Here is a 26,228-nt window from a genome sequence, read left to right as displayed (position 1 = left end):
TGGCTGACTCCTTTACTTCTCTGATCTTTCCGCATTTACTTCAATATCTGACTCCGGGTTTTTATTATTAAGACCAATTAGAATTAGCGCTACAGCTTACCTACCTATGTGCCCATCTTCTGGGAGTGACTAGGGAGATGATTTACCTAAAACCAAATGCTGTTTTCTTCCTGTAGCTTCAGTATTTCTGGAGAGATCCATTGGAAGTTGTTTCTCCATGGAGAAACAATTTTCTTGCCAATGGTTTACAAAACTCAAGGATTTTAATAGTCGAACCGTTGCCAGTTACACAAAAATCAAGCTTGGAAATGGATGAGAACAGAACATGCTGTCAAGGGAATGGGCTGCAGAGAGCAAGAGGCTTGTTATAGAATGAAGGCTGAAAACGCTGGCCCGCCTTTGATTCATAAATCTACTAGCAGCCTACTCTTGGACACAGACTGGGTGAGCTTTATGGGGACAGGGCTCTCAGCCTGGTGGTGCCAACACTCTGATGGCCAAAGCATTTTCTTCATCACTGGTGTCTAGGAAATCTGAGTCTATGGGCCATGTTTCTGGTGAAACCCCCCGGGCAGTCCAGCTCTTCTGAAAACCTCCATGTTGCTTACCAGTGGCATTGTATTGGGATGCTGGTGCGATGTCAACCACAGGTAAGGCCCTCTTTTTGTCAGGAGGTCGTTTTTGAGCCCTTCGCAAACTCATTTTGCAACACAGCCCCACCCCCAGCCGAGGGCCTGGCCCAGAGCAGGGAGGCAGCCTATAGCGCAGTGAAGACTGTGGGTTGGGGGGGGGGGGATTCTGTGGTTTTAGGGCTGTTCCGCTTACTTCTGAAAGCATTGAAGGTGGCCCTGATTCTGAATTGCCTTGGGCTGGGTGAGGACACAACATGGTGGATATTGAGCTACTAGCCCTCTAAGCCCTGGGGTCACTTGTTCCTCCCATACCTGAGAAGCCCAACCTAGACTGACCAGAACTTCTTCCCGAGTGGGAGAAGAAAAGAGAGTCACTGTCCTGCAGAGGAACAGGCCCCTTGTGGACTGTGGACTTGTTGTCTGGCCCATGTTCTTGGAGACCCGGCGAGGCTGTTTTTCCAGACTGGCATTTAGAATTCCCCGGTGGGATTATATGTACGGCAAAGTCCACACAAGACTCATAAGGCCATGTGCAGGTTGTGCAGAGTCAGGGACTCAAAACAATGGCTGGTGCAGCTGCCAGAGCCACACCTCCCAGGGGGCAGCTTAGCCTGATGCTGGGTGAACTCAGAAAGAGATGAGATGCTGGAGTCTAGAGTGGGTGAGCATCCCAAGGCTAACTCTCATCGCTGTGGGCTCTAAAAGTGGCTTTGTTCTTAGACGTATGGGCCAAAAAGGAAAAACACTAGGTAGTAGAAATTCATTCTTAGGATACAAAGTCAGAACAAACTTAAGTAAGTCATATTAGTAGCTGAAACTAACAAAAATATCAGTAGTGGTTATAATGAACGGTCTATGTTTTAATGACCTCATACCCAGAGCTCGCGGCCCCAGGGGACTGTGCGAGAGTTTCTCCTTGGCTTGCTACAAAAATGCAGGATCTTATAAGAGGGGGGTGTCACAAAAGACTTCCTCAGAACAAGAAACAGTGTGAACTATTTCCTCAGAGTAGCGTGGGGAAAATGAAAAGGAAATATGATTGTGATCTCTTCCTTCACAAGGCAGTCAGCTCTCACAGGGAAGGACAGGTCTGGAAGCCCAGGAGGCAGGAAGAGCTGTCCCTGAGCAGAGGGCAGGATGGCATCCTACAGGTGCGAATTCCAGTAGTGCCCAGAGGATCTCAAGGGATTAAGGGCAGAGAGCAGAGCCCGGAGTGGAGTGTGGCTCTCCCTTCCCCTTCAGAGCCACCTCCAGCTCCACTCCAACCTGGGCCCCACACAGGCTATTCTCTCTAGACAGAAGGTCATTGCCACCCTTCACTGCAAGTTCATCCTCTATGTCAGACTATTCCCTCGGACCCTGGCTTTGGTTAGCTCTCCTTATTCCACGGTCTCAGGGAACCCCGAACTCCCACTTACACAATTTGCCATTTGGAATTGTGTTTCTGTGAACTTTCCCAACTATTTCACTGTGGACTGCCCGAGGCAGGGGCTGGCTCCCACTGGCACAGCTACTTGGCTTGGGGCCTGCCAGAGAGGAGGGACCCGAGCGTTGTTTGTTGATGAATGGATATGATCTGTCCTAGACAGGGCTGGTGGTAAGAGTGAAGAGGGCAAGAATAAGAAAATAGAAATGTAGATTTCAAAAATAAGAAAGTAGAAATAAAGAAATATAAAGTTCGCGCCTAGGAGAATGAGAGCAGACTGTCAGCAACTGTCTCAGCAGCTTAAGGATGAACTCTTAACAGTGGGTTACTTTGTTTTGCAAATAGCTCTGTCTGCAAGGCTGAAGTGGCCTTCTGCAAACTGAGGGTTGCTCCACAAACTGAAAGTTAGCCCTAAGATAACACCCCGAGCCATCCATGACCAGCAATGGACATGGGCTGAGTTAACCTTTAAGTGGTGGGATATACGTGACTTTTTGGTTGTGCATTTTCCCACACCCTTCTGTGCTATGCGAAACCGGCAGTGGCGGGGGAGACGCGGAGCCTGGGTAATAAACACTATCGGGGACACCAGGGCAAGACAATGAACTAAATACAGACATCAGGTTAACTGAAAAACTCTGCTAATGGAAATTGTAAAAAAGACAATTGGTATCTGAGTTTTACCTTGAGATTATAGAAATTCCTTTGTTCATGCCTGATGCTTGTTGCTTCTCGCTATATAAAGGGGGAGTTCAGAAACTGTCCTTGCCACAGCCTTCCAAGTCCATCTCTAGCTGTGGTCTCCGCTAGCTGATAAGCTTTTTGTGCCCCATGGAGATTTAATTTTCTAATTTTTATTTTCTTCTCCTGGAATAAAGTTTACTTCTGGTTTACTAGACTTCAGTGATCTGTCCCCATCTTTGTGCCCCCACCCCAGACCCAACAAGAGAAGAGCATGGGACGGGTGGGAACCAGGGAGAGAAAAAGATGATGTGTCTGTAGCCTGGAGGGATGACAAATGAGAACAGGTCCAAGCCCGGGTCATCAGCAGGAAGAACACATTAGACACGGTACAAAAACCAGAAGGTACCAGAAGGAAGGGGGATAGGAAGGACTTCCCTCTGTCTTCCAAAACTGGTCCAGGTTTTTTTCTTTTCAACACATGAACACAAGCCTTTCCCTTCCTGTAGAGCCCGATTATACAGGCCATATTCATACATGGTAAGACAGTCAAAATTCTGAGCGACCTGGCAAGGCACAATTTGCACCTTCCACACAGAAGGTGGTCGCTTAGCCTTTGATAACGAGACAGCCTGACCCCATCCTAGCAAGCGGTCAGCATATGCTAATGCCGTTCTGCTCCTTCTGTTGTAATTTAGGAGGTCGCCTAGGGAAGAGGGGTTTTTCAGTCTATCTGACAGAGCAGGCATAGGAAGACATGACAAAATGGACATAGACAGGAAGACCTGACCTAAGACATTCTCCCCACTGCCTAGGAAACAGAATGCTAATGAACTCCTCCTCAGTTTACGTTTTGGTACAAAAGCTGTCTGGAGAATAAACACGGGCGATTTTCAGGACGTGAACTCGGAATTTCATGAAGGATCCCCGAAACTCCCTCCTGATATAGTCATGTGAGTTGTGTTTTCATTCCCACACCTCCACTCTGGTAAGAGAAATGATTTTAAGGGGAAGATTCCAGAAGGACTGGGCAGTGCAGGATGGCTGGATTCTACTTGTGCCACTTTTGACTAATGCCCTCTGTGATTTGAACAGTTGCAGGGGCCTTAAGCCCCATCTTATCTGCAAGAGACCAGAGTAAGGCTGCATTGGGGACTATGTGAGATGCTGTACCTGGGTGACTGGGGGTCTCCCAGCACCTGTCTAGCTCTCAACTTCCCTACTCCAAAATGAAGGGACTGGGAAACAAGGTTTGACAGCCAGCTCCTCCTTGAGACTGAGGGTCAGATTGAGGTGACATATGGTCATGGAAACACAACACAAGATGGGCTGTGCAGGCCGTCCATAGCAGCCTGGCTTGCTCCATAGAGAATTCTGGAAATCCAATTCCCAAGTCAGGGGTTGCCACCTATGATCCAACCTTTAGGCCTGAGCAGAGCTTCCTGCCAGTGATTCCTAACTGAGACCCATCACAGAGGCCAGCATGTCCCTAGACAGGACTTTTCAGTGACATCAGCCGAAGGATTCCAGAAGAGCTAAGTTGCTAGACACAAGTATTTTTGGACGAAGCATCAAGCTTTCAGAATTACTATGCACTTGGGTGAAATTTTGGCCCTAAGGCCAAGTCCCATTTCCCTCAAGAACGATTGGAAGAAAACAAACGAACAACAATAAAAAGACATGAGATTGAGAATTTGAAGGGCGTTTTCTGACTCCGTCTCTATGATTTGCTTCCTCCCTGTTTACTGTTTGCAGCCTGAAGCTGGAAATCGGCATTCTGTTGTTGCAGCTGCCGGAGAGATGAGGCAACGTGGAGCTTGAAGTCCAGGGAGGAGCTGGGAAGAGGATGAGGAGGAGAGGGTGAGAGCATACTTGTGGGAGAGGGGTGTTTTAATAAGGGGGCTGGGAGAGAAGGAAAAGGGGGGGGGGGTCGACAGAGAGCCCGCAGCATGCAGTAGCCTTCACGTTCAGAGACACTCACTACTGTGGAAGGAAGTTGGCACAGAAAAATCCAAAGATGGAATACTTTACAGTCAACCTTGGGCTTGACTTCTCTGAAGAAAGTTAACCTTGCAGGTTCTGTATGCAGTCTGGTTTTTGCTGTGGGGAGAGAATGTTTTGATCTTGTTCTTTCTAAACTCAAGAAAGTAAGCCAAGAATTCCAAGTACTTGTCTCCCCCTCCAGAGACAGAGGGAAAGATTTCCAAGGGTAAGAACCCAAGCCATTCTCCTGAGAATTCAGCTTCCAGAGGACATCCCACGCCAAAGTAAATCACACCCTCTAGGAACAGTTCCCATAATTTGCATTTTTCTTTCTTTCTTTTTTTCTTAAATGACCCACTTCTCACAAAGGTTTGTAAGAGTCAGGAGCCAGCTGTCAACAAATTGGATTTTTGTTTTAGATTCTCAGACACCTACCGAAGGTCTCAAGGCGCCTATTTAGTCTCAGCCAGCGTACACGTGTTGTCTTCTGTGTGAGAAAAACTTGATTTTCACATAGACAACGAGAGTCTTTCTGCCGTTATTGTTTTTCAGGACAGAGTATTACTATGTAGCCCTGACCACGTAGTAATAGTGCTGGAACTCTCTACGTAGACCAAGCTTGCCTTGAACTCAGAGGTCTACCTGCCTCTATCACCTGAGTGCTAGAATTAAAGGTCTGTGCACCACCACATCTAATTCAGACAATACAATTCTTCTCATAATTGTTGACTGGAAAGTAGGAAAATAATTCATGCCTCTCTGCCACTGTGCTTAAACCACAGCAGTGCGCCCTTCCATCCAGAATGAGTCCTCCCCAACATCATCCCTCTCTGCCCCTGAGCGTAAACCACAGCAGTGCACCCTTCCATCCAGAATGAGTCCTCCCTAACGTCATCCCTCTCTGCCACTGTGTGTAAACCAGAGCATAACATAGCAGTGTGCCCTTTCTTAAGCACAATTATAAACATAACTTGCTAATTTGCAGGAATTGGCACTGTCCTTGGCTGGGGTCCTGTGACCATTACCCCACATGCCTCACTATCCTCCACTCTGATTGGCATCGCCTTGAAGTCTGACTTGAAGCTCTTCACTTAAGAGCTTCTTTTGCACCCCTTCTGAGCTCAGACGTGGCTGGCAGCAGCCAGTTTTGACTCCAGAGCAGACAAGATGCTTTCCTGAGGGTTCCAGCCACATCTCAGAGTCGCTCCCCCCAGGTTGTGCTGAGGGACCTGCCTGTTTGTTCCCACTCCCACACAGTGAGTGTCACGGAATGCCTAGCACTACTGGGTATTCTGCTGAATGAGGGGAGGCACGCAGAGGACTGAGTGTATGGTTAAATCTAGAAGCCCTGACGTCATTCTTCTGATCCTCTTTCTGGCTGTGCCTGCCGAGAGCTGAGCCCTGGTCCCGAGCTTTATGTGAATGGATGTCACAGGTGCCTGCCCCACATCACCATGAATGGTTCTGTGTTTCTGTAACCATTTTCAGTTAGAGTAGTGACCACACACCAAACTCGAACGCCAGAATGAAGTGCTACTCCGCTGGGCGTCACTAGCGCCCATCCTGGAAATGGATTCTTTGTGGGGGTACCAAAGATGTTTGATTGACGGGAAGAAGCCATGGGAAGATGAAAAAGAGGGACTGCAGGCCTCACGAAGGAGAAGAAACATGAAGACAAGGCAGGCATGCTTGCCCAATGTCAGTGCATGGTACTGGAGGCTCACCTGTTCAGAAAGTCCCTGGGATGGACAACCTACTCAGCTCTTTCCCTTCTCTGTGACAGCGCAGACACAAAGCCTACATAAGCAACCTCGTTCCCTTGTTGCAAACAGCTGTGCAGAAGACAGCCCTGGGACTGGAGCTCAGATTGCTCAACTTCCAGGGCTGGCTGTGCTGACATTCACGAGCGGCTGACATTGTTTACATACATTTACGTGCGTGTTTCCTCAGATCTATTCTGATCGCGAGGAGTTCCCAGTCTGCAAAACAAGCTCTGAGCCTGTTGTGTGCAGGGAGTAAAGGAATGTACCAGTCCCTGATGCCAGATCTGAGAGCAACCAAGGAGCTAAAAACAAAACAAAGGTCTAGCTCCATGGGTCATCCAGCAGCATGTGAGGGACTGGGGTTCATGCTGGGGCAGACAGAAGGGGGTGAGGCTTAGGTTGTGGAGGGAAGCACTGACTTCCATCCACAGAGACTCAAGGTGGGGTTATCCTCCTTACCCCCAAACAACCACAACATCAGCAGCCAGAATCTAGACTTGGCCTCCCTCCCTGGGAGGAAGGGGATCGTGACTTGTTCACTTGCTGGACACCTGTGACTCTCTCCGGGTTTCAGAATGTGGAAACTTGCCTTTAAATTGTTCCCGATAGACATGGATGACATTCTGTGGAGCCATTTTACTAGTTCTCAGGCCTGGAGCCTGTGAGAACTGCCCAGAGAGCACAGACCACGGCCAGAGCGATTGAAAAGAATCCCTGGAGCCGGAGCCATGTGCCTTGAAGCCAGCCTGGGAATCACTACACGTCATCCAACCTTTCTTACCTGATAATGTGTTTGGAATTAGTGATCTAGGCACAGGACTCCTGGCTAGGGAGACTTCTTGGCAGCGGATCGGGCCTTATGATTTCTTATTAAGCTAGGTAAGATATTCTGCACCAAGGCTATGGGTCACGTGGAAATACAGGAAGAGATGACTCAGCAGTCAGGTGTGTATGGAAATCTTGTTAAGATCCAGGCTGACAGGATTGGGAGTTGGGGGGCTCTGATGGCACTGAGTTCACTTATCTCCCTGGTTCTAAGTGTGAACCCCAGCCCTGCAGTGTTAGTGTTATCTGGAGTCACCTTAGAAATGCGAATTCCCAGTCTTGCCCATAGTGACTGAGTGGGAATCCCTGAGCTGGGGCCCAGCAACCTGTTAAATTTTCAGAGTGATTCTGAAGCCTGCCCACCCCTGAGAACCACTGATCTGCTCCAGGAACCCCGGCTGATATACCTTGCTTTAGTCCTGTGTGCTAACCTTAAGTTACTGAAGAAAGTGTCTTTGGAAAAGTCAGCCTTAAAAACTCAATAGAAAAGTGGATCCATAGGGCTGAAGAGATGGCTCAACGGTTAAGAATATTTGTGCTTGCTGAGGACCTGGGTTCAGTTTCCAGCATCCGTGTCAGGCTGCTCACAACTTTCTGTAACTCCAGCTCCAGGGGATCTGGTGCTCCTCTATGGGCACACCCCCCACATACAGATATCCTCCACACATACATTAATTCAAAAATAAAATAAATCTTAAAGGTGGATCAAAAGCACGCACAGATAGCTGGAGAAAGAGAAAAGGAACACCTGCAAAATTGTGCCCACCAGATAGCTCGTATCGAATAGCTGACTTTCCTGAGCCCATTGGATTTGCTGAAGACGCTGACAGGAAGGCAAATTTATGTGAACTTTTAGGGCTGTGATTTGGGAATGTCTACGTCAGCCTCAGCGGTCCAGAGCCGGACACTTAGCCAAACGACCATTTCTCGGTTTTAGTAATGTAACAGTAATCACTTGGGAATAAATGTCCTCAAAGGAAAAAGTACACAACGAAAGATGGCACTGTCTCTCTGAGGTAGCCTTAGGACAGGGCGCTCGCTGGAACGGAAAGCTCACTCCGTGGATACAGTGAGGAGAATAAACCAGGTTCATGAAAGAGGAGCGGCAGTGACTAAGAAAGGCCACGGAAAAACTCTCGTGAGCCTTCTGAGCGTTTCTTCTCAGGCTAAACATTCTAAAAGATGAGTAAGATCCCTGAAATCCGAGCTGCTCACCTGTGCAGGAAGCCTCGGGGACAGTCTACACAATGTGCAAAGGTTCTCTTTCATCATGTGTCACACGGGTTCTGCTTTGCCACTGCCATGGTGGAAGCATGGGTCTAGCTTTCTGTGTTGACAGGGTCACCACGGAGATGGTGAACCGTGATGCTGAGCTAACAGAAGTTCGTTAAGTGGAGGGGAAGGGAAGGCACAGCAACAGAGAAACAGGACTTTTACAGGTCCTAGCAGGTTCAGGGAGCGGTGAGCTTCATGCAGCTGGCGTCAGAGTTGACCAAGGAATGAGGGTGAATAGCAGATGAAATAGAAAGGGAGACTTCTTTTGATCAATCCAAACATTGGAGTTTTCTTCTTGTTTCCTTTTCTTTTCTCTCTCTCTCTCTCTCTCTCTCTCTCTCTCTCTCTCTCTTTCGTTCTTTCCTATTTCTTGCATGTCAGACGTCAAGAAGGACACACTGAAGGCTTTGTTTTAGAAACTTTAGAAAGGGCACCCCAGTGACTGTTTACTGAAAGCAGGGATTGGTGCAAGCAAGGGATCCTCCCTTCCCCTTGCTTAGTAAACTTTTAAAAATGTTAGGACCCTGGGTATAACCAAATGGTCACTGGCTTGCTACTAAATGGTCCTGTCACTTTCCCTTCTACACTGACCTAGGGATTCCCTGGTGGGATTCAAGGAACCATGGACTGTGAGCCTTCCCAGGGCTGAAAGAGGGTGTCAGGTGGGGATGCAGCCATGTCTGTCCTGTGCTCAGCTCTGAGGTAACAGGCTCAAGTTTCCACAGCCCTTGCAATGTTGGGCTGACCCTTCCAGGTATGTTGACTGGAGAAGGGGACAGGAGCCCAGGGGAGGAGCTGCCAGGCTCCCGGAATACAGCACTCTGAAGCAGCTCAGAGTGTGGCTGAGACTTCTGTTTTTGTTTTGCTTTAGAGGAAAATTCAGAACCTGTGACTCTTGTTCACAGGCACATGGCTGGTGGGAGTGACTTCGAGTTGATGGAAAATGTGGTCAGCCCCATAAATCTTGCACAGTCATCACCGTGGGTCTGTAGTGAGCGAGCGTCCTGGGGTTATGCAAAACAAAGTAGGGGAAGAGGGTGGCACACCACAGTGGTCTTTTCTGCCCTAGAACTCTCTGAGGCATAATGTGAGGGGTTCTTAGCCTCAGGCACACCTGTGGGGGTTCTTAGCCTCAGCCACACTTGTGGGGGTTCTTAGCCCCAGGCACACCTGTGTGTGGGATTCTTAGCCCCAGGCACACCTGTGGGGGAGGGCTCTTAGCCTCAGGCACACCTGTGGGGGGGTTCTTAGCCCCAGGCACACCTATGTGTGGGGTTCTTAGCCTCAGGCACATCTGTGGGGGTTCTTAGCTCCAGGCACACCTGTGTGTGTGAGGTTCTTAGCCTCAGGCACACCTGTGGGGGTTCTTAACCTCAGGCACACCTGTGTGTGTGTGTGGGGGGGAAGGGTTCTTAGCCTCAGGCACTGTGAGGGACTGTGTTGAGTAGGTTAACTGAGGTGGGAAGACCCCACACTATAGGTGGACAGCCCAGGTCCCTGGGTCCTCCACAAGGAGAAGTGACCTGAGCTTCAGCATTCATCCTTCCCCACTTCTGAACTGTGGTAGCAATGTGACCAGCTGTGTGACTTCTGCCATGATGGACTTTAGCCTCAAACCAGGAGTTTGAATATATTCTTTTTCTCCTAAGTTGATATTTATTTATTTATTCCAGTGTGTGTCTACATGTGTTTATGTGTACCATGTATGTTCCTGGTGCCCACAGAAGCTGGGAGAGGGCATCAGTGTGGTACAGGTGCTGGGAGCAGCCGAACAGATTCCCTGGAAGAGCAGTGGGGGCTCTAACTGCAGAGCCTTCTGTTCAGCTCCCGCACTAAGTTGCTTTCTTGGGGAGTTATTTTATCAGAGCAACGGGGAAACCAACTCAGACAAGGGGCTACCATTGCCTGCCAGCTGAAACACGATATGGTTACCATTATCAAATTTACAAAGAGGAAACACAGAGGTTGGGGGTTTGCCTGAAGTTTTTCTTGCCAGGAAGGAAGTGACTTCAAGCTGAAGTCTGCCTGGCTCACAGAAGTCCTTAAAGAGACACCTTTATTTTGTGTTTGGGTAAACAGGCCAGGTTTGCAAGGAAGATGCAGGTGGCTGGAAGCAAAGAGAATTTTGTTCTGAGTCTGTCTTCCTCATCTGTGGATTGAAATCTCTCCTAAGAAGGGGCATTGCTCACCTTCTGTTGTCTCCGTTTACAAAGAGAAGACAACGGTGGCCTGGTTTTTAGGGTGGCACTACCTGGGTAGATCCTTCTAGTGGGAGATTCTTCAGCTGGGCCCCTGACAGATCTTGGTCACACCCCTTGGGAGAGTAGATGCCCCCCTAGAGTTCTGGACAGCTGGCTGGAGCTCTCCACAGCCTTTATGCCTCTCCTGAGGTGCTGCCTCTGTGCCTCTTCAGTGGCCCGTGGAGATGAGGGCCACAGATGTCCCACTGGAGGCTGCCCGCAGCATGAGCCTACCTGGAGCTGGCACCCCCTGCACTCCAGACTGCAGCTCTCAAGTTCTAGGGAGCTAAACATGATGTATTGCTGTCAAAGTCCTTTTCAGAAAAGCAAACCCATCACAAGGTCTGGTAACAACCAGGATTGAAAAAGTTGGCATCTGATTTGTCGGCGCAGGAGACAATAGCTGTAGTTGTGCATGAGCAGTTATTCTGGTACTGCTAAAACAGAGGGAAAGGGAAAGAAGTGTGTGTGTGTGGTGTGTGTGTGTGCGCGTGTGTGTGTGTGACCGCTAGCGCAGCCTACCGTGTCTCCCGGCTGTGGTCTCATCACGGACACTCGGTCATATCCCTTTCTTAGCAGAACCCACAAGGCATCGAGTTTTCCCTGAAACAAAACAAATACAAGAAGATTACATATAAAACCAGCCTGGTGGACAGCCACTGTAGATATGAAGAACTCCCCAGGTTCTCCCAGCATGTTAGAAACAGAGCTTGGGCAACATGGTGAATGCGGGTTAGGGGCACTCCACTCTCAGTGCAAGGGATACACTCTAAGGGCTGCAGACAGGGCTGGGAAGATGGCACAGAGGATACACTGCTTGCCATGCAAGCCTGAGGACTGAGGAGGCGATGCCTCCCACGGGTAAGCCATCCCGGGGCACCGGAGGGCAGGCTGGTGAGCTTGACTAACTGATCGGCGAGTTCTAGGTTCAGCAAGAGAATCTGCCTGCTAAACAAGGTGGACAGTGACTGAGGAAGACACTCAGTGCCAACTGCTGCCTGCATGCTCACACACAGACACACACATACATAGAGACACACACAGACACACACACAGAGACACATACATAGAGACACACAAAGAGATACACACACATACATAGAGACATACACACAGAGACACACACACATACATAGAAACACACACACATAGAGACACACACAGACACAGAGACACACAGACACAGAGACACGCACACATACATAGAGACACATACATACACACAGAGAGAGAGACACAGAGACACACAGAGAGACTCCCAAAGTTGTCCTAACCTCCACATGTAAGCTGTGGCACATGACCTACATACACATGCCGTGGCACGTGACCTCCACATGTAAGCTATGGCACGTGACCTCCATATGCAAGCCGTGGCACATGACCTCCACATGTAGGCTATGGCATGTGACCTCCACATGCAAGCCATGGCACGTGACCTCCACATGTAAGCTATGGCACATGCCCTCTCCCCATCATGCACTCTCTCACATACAATAATAAAATTTAAAAATTAAGGTAAAAAAAGGCTTTAAAAGCAGACAGTTTTCTGACAAAGATTCTCAGAGCCCAGATTTTCTGAACAATGACAGAGAGCTGTCATTTTAAAGTGACAGTGTCAGGCTTGTTCATGGCTCCCTTCTGAAGCCAGCATTGCCCCAGAGAATCCCTTCCAAGGCCTGAGGGGGGTGGGAGTGGGCATTCTCTGTGACATTTGTGTGTCCTTCAGGCTCAGCTTGTACACTTTAGACTCTGCTCTCCAGGCGAAATGCCCGCTGCTTCTGTGAAGCTGCGACAGAGCCCCCACCACAACCCAAGAGCCCCAGCCAGGGTGTGCTGGCTGACACCTAAAAATAGCTTCTTCCATATGAAGTGGACTCCGCTTGACCGGTAAATGGGAAATTTACCAGTCCCAGGCTCCCACAGCCACACCTCACTGCGCCTCAGACGGTAACTAATGCATGAAGACTGGCGAAGGTCCATGCTTGGCCCGTGTAGCGGGAAGACCTAGGGACCACCATTCTCAGCACCCCGGGGGCGTGGCTGAGCTGCTGCGCTCATTGCCGCTCTTTGGGCTGTCTGTCGTAGATGGTGGCTTCGGCTCTGAGGAGGAAACTTGACGATAGCTCAGTTTATAGCGCTGCTCTGAGTGGAAAGCTGGAATTCCAGGCTTGGGAATACAGACAGTTTCATCCACTGCTTGTCACAGTCTGCCACTCGGGGGGAGCGGCCCGGCTGTCTTTCAAGGCAGCCTCTGCCTTGGCCCCTTAGCTGTCGTTTCTTTCACTTCCTGGAATGTGGAGAAGCTACTGGAAAAAGAGATGGATAGTTTCTCTGACGTCTGCAGTCAGTCCTAGTTTTAAGCCAGTTGGTGGCCATGTATCTGGGCATGACTTAACTCGTCTGAAATGGCCAATTCTGTTTAATGAGAAGCACGGGGTGCTGTAAATCGAGGAAGCAAAAACCAAGCAAAGGAAAATGCAGCTAAATAGCAGGGGAAATTCCCCATCATGAGTCTGGAACAAGGATGGGGGAAGTGTGGTTGGTGTGGTCAGTGTCTTAATATACCGTGGGGTACCCTGGGGGGACAGGAGGAGGAGCCTATTGTAACCCTTTCCTCCTCACCTCCTGCTGGGCTGCTTAGCCCACCTGCTTCTCCAATCTCAGGAACAAAGGAAGAAGGGGCGGGGGTCCATTGCAACCCATTTCACCCTGTAGATGGTACCAGCCACGTTTGCTGGAGAGCTAGACATGGTCCCAGGATCTGCTGAGAGTTCTGTGCTGGAGCAGGGTTCTCCCTGTTCACAGCGGGGATGGAAGGCGAGCCCTTCTCCTGGAGCTGCCTGCCCTCACCTACTGTCTGCGTTTCTTGGCATGCTGCTGCTGCTGCGCCAGCTAGCTTCCCTTGGCGTACGGGGTTGCGGGGGGTACTGGAAGGGCATGAGTGGGATGAGGGCGAGGGGGGACCGTTTGTTTCTTCATTCTCTCCCTGCTTCCCTGTCTCCCTGTGGTAACTGCAACCCTGTAGGGCACAGGTCTACAGACATCTTCTAGAAGGAACCGGAGAACAAAGACTTCAGGAAGAGGAAAAGTGAGGAGGATAAGAACTTACATAACCAGTGAAAAACATCAAAACCACAGTCCCTGTGAGCTCGAAAACTCATGTGTGCCAGACACACCAGGGCTGACACACACATGAGCTCACAGCACCGGAGTTCTGTGACAGCACACAGGCCTTGCACAGGTTCGAACCGGACGAAAGTCCCAGCATGGAGGAGGGGAAGTGGGCACGAAGTCCCATCCCTAACCAAGAAGCTGTTTGCAGTTGCTAGCTGCTTGGAAAGGGGACATCAGAAATTCTGCAATGGAGTGTCCCTGGGTCCCATCGCTCCAGGGCAGGTCCCATGTCCAGTAGTTGCCCAACACAAAGCATCCTGCATATTTTTGGTGTGCCTTTTTGTTTTGTTTGTCTTATTGTTTGCCTTTAATTGAGACACACACACACACACACACACACACACACAGAGAGAGAGAGAGAGAGAGAGAGAGAGAGAGAGAGAGAGAGAGAATGAAGTTGGACAGAGTGTGCTGAAGGAGCTGGGTGGTCTAATGTGATGGGGCTTGGGAGTGCTTTCTTGGCCCCACTTGTGACCCGCCCATCTCTGACCTAGCGGAGGGCCTGTGTGAGAGCTGGCATTAGCTGTGCCACCAGGCAGGAGGAGCCTGCAAGCTTGCTCATGACCTCAACCTGAGCCTTGCCCAGGCAAGAGTCAAGAATCTCACAGGCTTCCTTCATCTCTCCTGAGAGGTGCCTCCAAGACTTGGATTCCAAGTGATGTCACATCAATGTGGTGGTATTAAAATGGCCCTGATGTGAAAGGTAACCCAGGTTTCTTTGCGGAGACTCCTAACACGTCACAGAGAAATGGCCAGGTGCCCAGTTCCTATCCTCTGAGCTCCAGCCCTGCCTCAGGCAATGGTGCTAGAGACCTCTGGTGACACCCTGTCTACTGGGCTCATTAAAACTCAGATTCTGGGCCCTATACTGGAGTTTCTGATTCAGCCATTTTTAGGTGGGACCCCTCAATATGTGTTTCTAACAAATTCATGGGTGAAGCCAATGCTGATGGTTTGGGGACGACACTGGAGAATGTGTGGTTTATTACGATGACCAAGGAAGCTCGGGAGCCAGGACCCTAGCATGATGAAGCATGCCTGTGATCCTTCTGCCAGAAGCACCAGGGCATCCTGTGTAACTAAGGGAGACACTTTCTCAAAGAGGAAGGGTAGGGGAGGGAGCACCAGCCAGAAGTCCTTGGGGCACCAGAAAGGTATTATTGGGTGGGACGCTTGGGTGTGGAATCTTAAGGCTTGGCACTGGGATAGTTTTGAGCTGGCACCTGGAATAGGCTAGGCTTGAGGACACCTTGGAGGTCTTTTGTGAGATTGGGCCTCCAAACCTGGATCCTCATTCTGACTTCCTCTCCCCACCCTTGGCTCACACAGGGCTGAGAAGGCCCAGCATCAGTATCTGTGCCCGGCTCAGCAGGGACTTGACAGGACTCACTGGGCAGACACAGATTCCAGGAGGGTGCTGGCAACATGCTCAGATTTCTAAACCTATTTGTCCACATCCTGATTCATTTAGCAAAACTCACCCCGAAGCTACCAGTTAAGAAAGGAACAACATGCTCTCCCAGCCTCGAAGATTCCAGAAATAAAAATTCAGCTAGAACCAAGGATGCAGTGTTAGTCACAAGGTGAATTCCTGAAAACAGCAGGACAGAAAATCCCCCTTCCTCTTCTCGGAGGATCCTCTTGGCTCCTTCCTGTCTGCACACGGCTGCACATGTCTGCACGCCACTGCACGTTCCTCACTGGCAGAGCATTAGCAGCAACAGCCGGCCCCCCAGCCAGCTGGGCTTCACCCACAGCTCAGCGTTCAACCCTTTGCCTCGGGGAGGCTTATCCTAAAAAAAGAATCCATGGCTTTAAACAAGCCCGAATGGAAACTGCACCAAAGTTCCTGTGAGCCTGAGCTCATTCCCCTGAGAAACGGCAGCTTCCAGTCCAGACACATTCTACCTAGAAGCACGCACATGTGCGTGTGGAGGCCAGAGATGGACTTGGGTGTCTTGGTCACTCTCTGCTTTACTTTTTGAGACACAGTCTCTCTGAGTCCAGAGCGCACCAATTTGCCTAGAGTCCCTATCCAGGAAGCTTCAGCAAGCCCCGGGGATCTTTCGTTTATGCAGCAATCATTTACAGACTCAACTACCTTCCCCAACCCTGGCATTTCTCTTGATTTGTATAAGGGCCGTTCCTAAGCTAAGAAGTACTCAGAGAAGGCTAAAAAAACTTGTCTGTGTAGCTCCTGGCAGAGGGGCAAGGCTGTAGGCACGTGTGGGGGCGGGGAAGGAGACTATCCAGCTGGAACCTTGGTTTGCAAACCTTGGAGAACAGACTTTGCGGGAGTTGGGATGAATTTTGTCTAGAGTTATAAGTTTCAAGGGTTCCAATGGTTGTCATAGTGCAGGTGCAGAGGGGCAAGGACACAGAGAAAAGTCCTGACCCCTCACATGAGCCATGTGCACGCACGGTGACAAAAGCCCCCCGAGAAGCATTCTTCACCTCCCAGGGCTTTAACTTCTCAAGAAACCAGCATCAGTTAGGGCCCAGAGCTAACAGTGGAGTGCCAGGGGGCGGGGCGGGGGAGAGAATGGAGAAGAAAGAAGATTGGCTCATAGCTGGGAAGACGGACGGATGAAAGGACTGGGCAGAGACACACCTTGATGGGCGAATACCACTTTCGGGGGGAGGAAGGCCGGCGCATGTTGTTGTTGAGATTTCGGGGCTCCGGGAACTCATACTCTTGCTCTGGCATCTTGACTCTCGCGTTCTTTGCCTTTTCCAGCTTAGCCCCTTCTTCCGTGGAGCCCTTCTCTCCCCAGCGAACCTAATGGTGGTGAAAGCCCATAAAACAAAGTTACAGGATCGCACGGTTTGCCCCTGGAGAACCAGGGTGACGGGGTAATGTGCAAGCTAGCAGGTCCTCTGTTCCTTTAGGATCTTGAGCCAGAGATGTGGGAAAAGGGAAAGTGGGGAGCAGGAAGGTTGACAGAAATGGGGAGTCATGGGCTGGAGGAATTAGGGGGAGAACTGCCTGGACGAGTTTGAGAAGTGGGGTTTAGTCCAATGAAAACAGAAACCACTGGGGGATTTGGAAGACATGTGACCTCTGCTGACTCATGATGGGCAAGATGCTGGCACGCGGTTAAAGGCTGTACCGTTCCACCTCTCCATCTTCATAGCTCATAAGTTACCTCTCCCCAAACCCCAAGCCTTTTCTGTGGGTGTCTATCGCTAGGTGGTTGGCCACAGGCAGCTGTGCGAGGGCTCTTACCTCCATCCTTTTGATGCCTCCCACACCGCGTCCACCGTAGTAAGAGGCATCTACCGTGGGCCATTTCTTTTTAGGCAGACCGTCATCGTCTTCCTCCTGCCGAGAGATTGTGAGACATAAAGACAAAGTCCCCTAAGGTCGTGGGTGTCTATTATGGTGAGGTGGACAGGAACAAGCTGGTACAGTCAAACCTCACGGTTTCAGAGCACAGTTAAGTCCCATGCTCACTGACTCTGGAGGTCATTCAGTCTAAGTACATTGTCCTGATCCGTGAAAATGGGTGTTAAACAGTCTGTGGACAGACAGCCCCGGGAGCAGGCCCTTTCCTTCACAGCAGGGTGCTGTTTGAATGTGCCTCTGCTCTTCATGGGTTGGGAGGGTAATCCCTAAGGCAACAATGTTAGGAGATTCTCTGAATGACGCAAAAGAAGGTCTCATTAGATGCAGACCCCTTGCCTCTGGACTTCCTGGAACTGTGAGAAATTAGTTTCTTTTCTTGATAAACCATTCAGCCTTGGGTATTGTATTCTAACAAGAGAAGATGGTTTTATGAGTGACGTCATTTGTCAGTTACAGAAGTGCAAACATTGGTCACCATCTACTCCAGCTGTTCCAGGATACACAAGTGACTGTCAGATCCCAAGCAGCGGACAGGAAGTTTGTGGGTGACTTAATGCCCTATGCAGTGGATGCCCCACTCCTTAGTATAAGAACTTGAGTCATGTCTGAATTTGCTTTTGCTTTTTTTTTTGAGATAGCTGAATGCTTATGTACAGAACAAACAAAAATCCATCTCTATCCTTTCCTTGGCTTCCTGGAACACTCAAGGCACCCCTCTCTCCACTTCTCCACTCTCAAGGGCAGGTCATCCAGAGGCAGGTGCCCCCTCTCCCCCCACCGCATGTAGATTCACAACAGGAAATACTTAGACATTCGGTCAGCTCCACCAAAGCCTCACTTTAGTCTCTGACCTGAGTTTCCTCTCCAAACCAAACAACAGCCACGAAAGTCAACCCTGAGCCCAAGGTCTGAGCAAAGAGAGAGCCAGAGTTTCCCTGCAGGAAGCACAGTGCTGTGTATGCACCAGGGCCTGCAGAGTTGCGCAATCCCGGAGAGCCAGGAGAACCTTTGATGTGTCTGTTCACTTGACCAAAAGTAGTTGGAGCAAGTTCTTGGGGCTCAGTGCTTCTGGGAGGTGTCTTTCCCCAATCACCTTTGGGGATGTATTCAGATTTTTGTTTTGGTAAATAAACTTTGGTGACCTCCATAGTTCCGGAGGTCAGGATTGACTGAGCCAAACTGTTTCACAGCACCAAGGAGCAGGAATCAGTAGGGCGTGGTCAGAAAGGAATGTGCTGAGCCACCCTAATCTGTGAGGGTACCCACAGGAGATGGCAGGGAGAACGGACGGCAGGGTGGGAGAGGAGAGCCAGCTACACCCACAGCCATGGCCGCACAGTGCCGCCCTCCAGCCCCTTACATAGGTCGGAAGGGGGATGGGAATCCAGCAAACCCAGGGGACAAAATGACACAGCAGCAGCGAAAGCCATCAGCAGTGTGAGACAGGGCCCAGCCGGGGCTGCACTCGGTTTCCCACCAGGAGAAGTCACGTTTAAATCTTAAAGGATGTTTTGCCCAGACGTCACTAGACTAACCTTTGGGCAACGCCGTGGTAGCATCCCTCAGACGACAGAGGCCAAGTCTGACGTGCTTGTCTTCAGGAAGACCAAGCTGAGTTTTCTCAGGAAACCCGAGAACCTATGCTCTTTAACGCTGCCCGCTGTGCCAGGCTTTGGTACGATCCCACACTGCACTGTGCGGGGGTTTGTGTGCCTTCCCCATGCCTCCTACCTTTTCCTCCAGACATTTCGTAAGTTACCTAACCTGTGTGGAGTTCCAGTTCCCAGAGAATTCAAGGCTCCTTGTGCTAACCTCTACCAACCCAACAAATATTTAATTTCTAGTTAGTTATTAAGCAAAACTGTGGGTGGAAGGAGTGAGGTTTCAGATTTTGGGACTCCCTACCTCCTGCACAGATGCAGTGCACTGCTACTGGACCAGGATGAAGGCTGACAGCCTTCAAAGCACTGGGCTGTTCCTGCTTTTCTGACATCCACACCCAGTTGGGACCAAGGGGAGCTTTGTTCCCCAGCTCACTGTGAGGGCCCCTGGGACTTTAAGTATCTTAGCACCCTAACACATCTTGAACCCATATGATAAACCCTGGGTGACCCCAAACAAGAGCCACTTGTATGTCCTTTCCTTCATTCCCTCCAATGACTGTAGTGGAGGTCCCATGCCAGACAGTGTTAGTGGCTGGTGCTGCTGGCCTTCTGTGTTTTGCCAGTCACACTCTCCCTGGGTTTACCCATCTCCATCTAAACAGTCAATAGTGATATGGAGTCAAACCCTCTCTCTGCTATATACATACATACATATATATATGTGTGTGTGTGTGTGTGTGTGTGTGTGTGTGTGTGTGTGTGTGTGTGTGTATGTATGTATGTATATATGATCTGGATAAGCACTAGTTACCGAAACCTTCATTGTTGGATAACATTGTGTCTCGAGGGAGCTATGTTGTCATGAAGTAAACGGCATGACTCTAATACAAATGTAGTCAAGGCATCCGTAGAGATGACTATACCTAGATGAGCCTCCAGACAGAGGGCACTGCTAACACAATCTCCCAGGAACTGCCAACTCTTTGGGACAAAGTCAGAGAAGATCAAGTCTCACTCTGGTGTCAGTGGAGAAGACCTCTCCCCCGGGTCCCCTTTGAGGTGTTACCCTGAGCTTCCTCCCTTCTGCTGAGATCTGCAAAGCTCAGGTGGCCGTTCTTTACGCTGGCTTAGGAATTTCACTTCCAGGGACAGGGAATCCCGAAAAGGCGTACCTTTTGCACTGAGCATTTTGTACTTCCTATCAAAGAGGATTCGACACAAAAACAGCCTTCATCCTGAGTTTAGTTATTTATACAGTGGAGCTCCTCTGGGCAGGACGGTTTTATGTAATCTGACACAAGCTGGAGTCATCAGAGCAGGGAGACTCAACTAAGAAAATGTCTCCCTAAGATTGGCCTGTAGGCAAGTCTGTCGGACATTTCTTAATTAGTGCTCCATCAACAGTGATTGATGGGGGAGAGCCCAGTCCACTGTATGCCACCCCTGGGCTGGTGGTCCTGGGTCCTAAGCAGGCTGAGCAAGCCAGTAAGTAGCACTCTGTATCAGCTCCTGCCTCCGGGTTCCTGTCCTCACTGCATTTGATGATGCACTGTTATATAAAACGTCAGAGAAATAAACCCTTTCCTCCCCATGCTGCTTCTGGCCATGGTGTTTCACCACAGTAGGAGCCCTGACAAGGACAGCCTCCCTTGGGAAGTGATGGTCACAGACCTGATGAAGGCCAGTTAATACTCAGTAGGCAAGGGGTTGCCTTCACAGGGCAACCTATCTCCCCCTTTTCTCTCTTCTCTCTCCCCCACCCAGGCTGACCTCAAGCTGGACGTCCTCCTGCCTCAGCCTCCTCAGTGCTGGGGTCTCCAGCAAGCACTGCCATTCCCAGTTTGCGTTCAGATTAACTAGATAGTTCCTGACCTTTGAGTATCTAATCGTCTTAAGCTTTAATGCAGAGGGAGGAGTTAATGCAAGACCCAGAGACCACCAAGAAGGAGAAGGGAGGCATCCACTTGAGGACATCAGAGGAGGATCTTCAGGGTACTCCGAGGCCAGTGCACACAAGCTGTGCTGAGGCCTCACTGGGATCTTCACATGGGCTGGGTTGGAGAAGTCGTCTAGATTCCAATTACGATTTTCAGTGCATTGAATAAAATACTTAACATGGTCGAAGTTAAGTTATTTCTTTCCGTGGGATTTCCCTCTTTCCTTTCTTCCTGCAAGAGCACATTAGGAAGGGGACTAGGGCCCCCCAGGAGCCCCAGGGCCAATACACATGCTGAAGTAATCTTCTTGGCAGTAGGAAGTTGCCTTAAGCCTCCCACAAGCCTTCAGGTCCCAAGTGTCCACGGTCATCATTATGTTTCAGGAACTATGCTTGCCTTTTTCTGTCAAGTATGGTCTCCATAAAAATGCCAACGAAGCTAAAAAAGCTGTCTCTTCCTTTCCCTCGCTTTTGTCTATTTTTTCTTGTTTGGGCTCCAGCCTGGCATCTTGCATGTCTGTGCACCCATGATGTCCGTGAAACCTTGTACTAGATGTTACATGTAGAGGACATCAGGCCCCATAGTACCAAAATCTCCAGCATTTCACCTTCAAAAGGCCAATTCCGAGCACTCCCCAGAAGGAGCCACTCCAAATGCCACTGAGGGGGAACATTTTCCACCCAGAGTGAACATAGCGGCCGTCAGGACGTCTCACTCATTTTGTTCTGGTCCAAGAGACAGATGCACACAACACAGGCAAAGTCAGAGAGAAATGTGGACTAGCTGAGGTTCCTGCTCTTGGAGGGTTAAGAACAGACTCAACATGGAGAGAGGCTTCTCTTCTCCTTCCTCTCTGCACAATGCAATTTCCTCTCTTAATTTCTGGGCAGAGAGCTAACATTCCTGCAAGATGTGCTTTAATTGATTGCAGTTATTAAGTCTCTCGGCGTTCATGCAGCTTTCAGCACACGAGAGACACATGGAATTTCAAACCCAATCATCGTTCTTTCTGTGTAGGGAGGCTGAGCTGGGACAGGGACAGCTGAGCTGGGACAGAGGCTGAGCTGGGACAGAGGCTGAACTGGGACAGAGACAGCTAAGAGGTGGTATCTGAGGTGCATACAAAAAAATAATAAAACAAACCAACAAAAACCTACAGGAACCTAGGTAAGAGCTTGAAACCCCATCTTGGTTCTTCTTGGCCCCAGTAAGCTTTCAGAGCTAGGGCTTCTACTCTGGTAGTGTTACCCGCAAGGAACCCAGCAGTCCTAGGCTGGGAAAGCCATTTGCTGTGAACTCCCGCCCACTGGCAGCTGTTAACACCTCTGCTGGTTTATTAGAGCCGCCCTTGCAGCACAGCAGCTTCCTGGCCCGTTGAGTGGAAGAGTCTGAGCGGTTGTCTGTAGACCGTGAGGATCTGAGAGTGAGTCCAGGATATTAGTACATCCTGCTCCAGCATAGATTCATGCTGTATAAAATTCATAGATTTTATGCAATACTGTTTTAAATTAAAGAAAAATGGGAAACTTGGCAACCGGTCTTAGGAGCAGGAATTCTATGCAGAGTGTGGCAAATTTGCCACAACCTATACGTGTGAAGTGTATATCTGCAGGGGGACAGGAATCCTAATACGTTTCCGAGGGAAACTTAGACCTTTAAAACCCCAAATTATTCATTGTGCTGGTAAAAGCATTCATACGTCGTGAGACATGTCTGTGATCCCACCACTGGGGAGGCTGAGGTAGCAGCAACAGGAGTCCAAGCCCAACCTGCGACACAGAACCCTGTCTCAGAAAACAGGCGGGGGAGGCTAGGGCCATGGCTCAGGTGGAGAGCTCATGGAGCATGTGTGACATCCAGATTCAAGCACAGAAAAAAAGTCAACAACCAAAGATATCCCCTTGGCAGAAAATCTTCCATAATCCTTGAAAACAGAAATGCCAGACAAATGTATGCACTTTAAAGTTTGTCTTTGCAGAGAGAAACCAGCGGGCCCCTGGCTGCCTGTGTTGCTCAGGTCTTGTTTACCCTGGCGAGGGAAGGCCCAAAGGTTCCCTTTCACAGGCAGTGGGGCCCCAGGGGGCTTTATAATGGGCCAATTTGCCTCATTCTGCCACCTGCCCACCCCAAGCGTCCTACTTTGGCCACTTACCTCACTCTCCTCAACTGGGGGTGGCGGGACCTCCTTGATGATCTGTAAATGGAAAGGAGAATGGGTGAGTGGGGGTCTTTAGCCTCCTGTTCCCTAAGATGTCGGCCATAACCCCCAGAGGAACAGTCCAGGCACGGGCCTTAAGTCTGTGCAGTGACCCGATTAGACAGAGTAGTGTGAAGTCCTGTGTGAAGTCTCATTTGTCTGTTCACCTGGCCACTCAGGCCTGAGGCCGCCCCTCCCGCCACCCAACCATCTACACATTAACACAGGACGGCGAGACACATGAGCTAATGGGAGCTGCCAGCACCAGCGAGGTTCAGACCAGGCTTCTGTGGCTGCAGGTCCTCTACCACCAGCCTCAGTGGGTCCATGTGGAGATGTGTGTCCGGCTGAGCAGGCCCTGAGAGAAGGCAGTGAGGAGGAGGGCCCAGGGATTACTGGCAGCGGCAAACCTATTTCAGTAACTATCTACAAGACTATTCCTCAACTGCCCTGTCCGCTGTGTGGAGACAGACAGACAGACAGTTCCAGTAAGCTGATGTGAGCGCCTTCCCCAACATGGTGATGGGCCCGCCAACTCCAGTCATGAAAGGACAGTCTGGCAATTAACTGGAGTTGAAGGCCTTTCCATAGCACTTTGGCTATGGACCACTGATCTCGTACATTCCTTGGGGACCTGCTACCCTCACTCCAGCTTACTGTTAGGGTTTTGGGACCCTACACAGAACACTTTCTTTAGGTGACTTCTGGCAAACATAAAGCTTGTCCTGTAACCTTTGTTGTCTCAGCACCAGGGCTGCCCATTTTGCAGGAGGGTGTTCAGGCATCTTTCAACCTTTAGCCCGGGAGTTCCCCTAGGAGCACCTAGCATCCCTCACCATCTGCTAAGCGTATGTCTTCTCTAATTTAATAATACGAAGTGTTCACTGGGGCGCTCGTCCCCACCTCTGTCTCCACCCTACCACAATCTGTAATGCTATCCCCATTGATTAGACAGGCTACCAACCGCAGCCAGGGGACTGAGGCTGCTCCAAGCATCTGAGGACAGTATTCATTCATTGAAGAGCAGAGCTGAAGGCCTCCTGGGGTTTAGAACTACTGCTTCATCTGCTTCCACTTCCTGTTGCTGTGGGAAGCTGTGCCTTTGCTCACCCACTCAACTCCCTTCGGAGACTCCCTGGGGGGAACCTCTGGGGAGACTCTTATTGCTTGCTGCTGACTTGCCATCATTCCAGAGACAGCGAATTATTTTAAAACAGGAAATGGCTGGAAGCTGGAGGAAGGGATGAGGAGGTGGGGGTAATGACTTGAATGGGAGAGGTGGGGGAATGGCAGGATGTTTGCAAAAAAAAAAAAAAAACCCAAAAAATGGCAGATGCTGTGGCTAAGACAAGGTCCTCCCTCAGTTCTGAAGAGAGGCTCAAGGCTGCTCCTTCACTGCATGGGAGCCAAGCACAGTTGTCAAATGTAAATCTCAGACCTGCCTTGTCACTGTGAGGATTTGAGAAGTCTCTGGGTCTCCTGGAGCCTCATCAACTAAGGGAGCAAAAGCATAAACCTTGCAGGAGTTGAGTCATCTCGAGCAACTGCGTGTGCAGTACCAGTACTGTGAAGACAGATCAGAGTGCCCTCCCCTGCATAAGCTAGGTGTGTGGCTGGCTCCCCAACACATGTGAGATAGGAACCTGGTGTCTGGACAGTGGCCATGGGATTCAGGGATGTCTGTGGCCTCACACAAGTTAGCGCATGACAGGGCTGAGCAGATACGACTCTGTTGGTGAGCGCTTGCGGTGTAAGCATGAGAACGGATGAGTTCAGTCCCAACCAGCCATGTAAACGTCAGATGTGGCTGTAATCCCAGTACTAGGGAGGTAGGGTTGGGACAGTCCTTGGAGCTTGCTGGTCTGCCAACCCAGACTAATCCAAAAGCTCCAGGGTTGTCTCAAAAATAAAGTGGGAAGCCATTGAGGGAGACACTCGACATCTAACTCTGGTTCTCACATGCACACAGGCATACATGCATACATACTTACATACACATGAATACACATACACACACACACACACACCACACCACACTTAATGCATGACAACGGTTGGACACACAGCATCGGGAGCCCACCACTCAGAATGACTCTGATTTAGTTTACTCTATACTTATTGACTGTCTATCCCAGAGCCTACAGAGGGCTGGGTCCAAGGGAGCCCCAAAGACAGTGCCATCACACAGGATTTACTAGTATTGGTTATAAGGAACTGGTTTGTAATTGAGATTCCACATGAATACACAGTAAATGTGGCACCTCAGTTTCTGAAAATCAATCCACCATGTTCAATGAAACAGAAAGTGATACTCTAACCTGGCCTTGTCTGCTGAGGGGCTGGCGCTGACAGTGAAGAGGTCCTCCAATTGCTTTGAGCTGGTGAGCCCCGCCTGGCCTGGGACATCATAGCCAGAAAGCATTATAGCTATGTCAAGAGCAGCACATGGGCCACCCTGGGCACTTCCCTGAGCATGGGAAATGCCATCTTTTTTATTCTCCGCAGAGGGAGTCTCTATTCTCTGAGAAACTGCTATCCAGAGCTTCACGGAAACACAACCCTTACTACACAATGAAATTTTATTCAACTTTAGAGAAAAATGAAGTAATAAAATTGTAAAAAAGTAGATGGGATCTTAAATGAATTATATTATACGAGGTGATCCAGACTCAGAAAGATAAACAGGACATGTTCTGTCTCAGGTGGCTTGCAGCTTTCCATGTTTTTATATATGTATTAACATAAATACGTAAGTGGGATGGAGTGTGGGTATTGGCTATGAAACTGAAAAGGGGTCCGTTATCGGAGACAGAGGTGTTGAGGAAGTGGGGGCAAAATGATCATGTGATATAAAAGCAGAAAGAAAGTTACTGAGGATGGAGGGCAAGGGGGAGGATGAAGATGGGGGAGAAGCAGGGAGGAGAGCCTGAGGAAACAATCCTGTACTGCTGGGAGTCAACCCAGGCCATAGCACGTGCAGGGAAGGGTCCTACCAGTGACGTACACTCAAGCCGAGTTCAGGTTCCTGTGAGCGTCCCGGGTGGCTGCTGGCAATACAGTCAGGGCGGGTCGGGTGAGACAGGTGACATGACAAGCTCGGGCTGGCTTGACAGCTGCAGTTTAGCCACTGTGGTTTACAGCCAGC

General features: G+C 49.8%; 1 protein-coding gene across 2 annotated transcripts in view; it reads right to left on the bottom strand.

Moving 5' to 3' along the window:
- Antxr1 (ANTXR cell adhesion molecule 1) overlaps positions 1-26,228 on the bottom strand; it is a 187,586-nt gene that overhangs the window by 34,220 nt on the left and 127,138 nt on the right. For both annotated transcript variants that reach the window (XM_087907059.1, XM_087907058.1), the window contains exons 14-17: positions 23,039-23,080; positions 17,226-17,321; positions 16,611-16,778; positions 11,348-11,428 (exon numbers count right to left, since the gene is read on the bottom strand). In XM_087907059.1, the coding sequence (XP_087763185.1) occupies positions 11,348-11,428; positions 16,611-16,778; positions 17,226-17,321; positions 23,039-23,080 (387 nt within the window). The remainder of the gene's footprint in view (positions 1-11,347; positions 11,429-16,610; positions 16,779-17,225; positions 17,322-23,038; positions 23,081-26,228) is intronic.

This window comes from Myodes glareolus, chromosome 6 (genome assembly GCF_982192425.1).
Source record: "Myodes glareolus chromosome 6, mMyoGla1.1, whole genome shotgun sequence".
Classification (NCBI taxonomy): Eukaryota; Metazoa; Chordata; class Mammalia; order Rodentia; family Cricetidae; genus Myodes; species Myodes glareolus.
The sequence above is the reverse complement of the archived record's forward strand: the minus strand, read 5'-3'. Positions and strand labels throughout refer to the sequence as shown.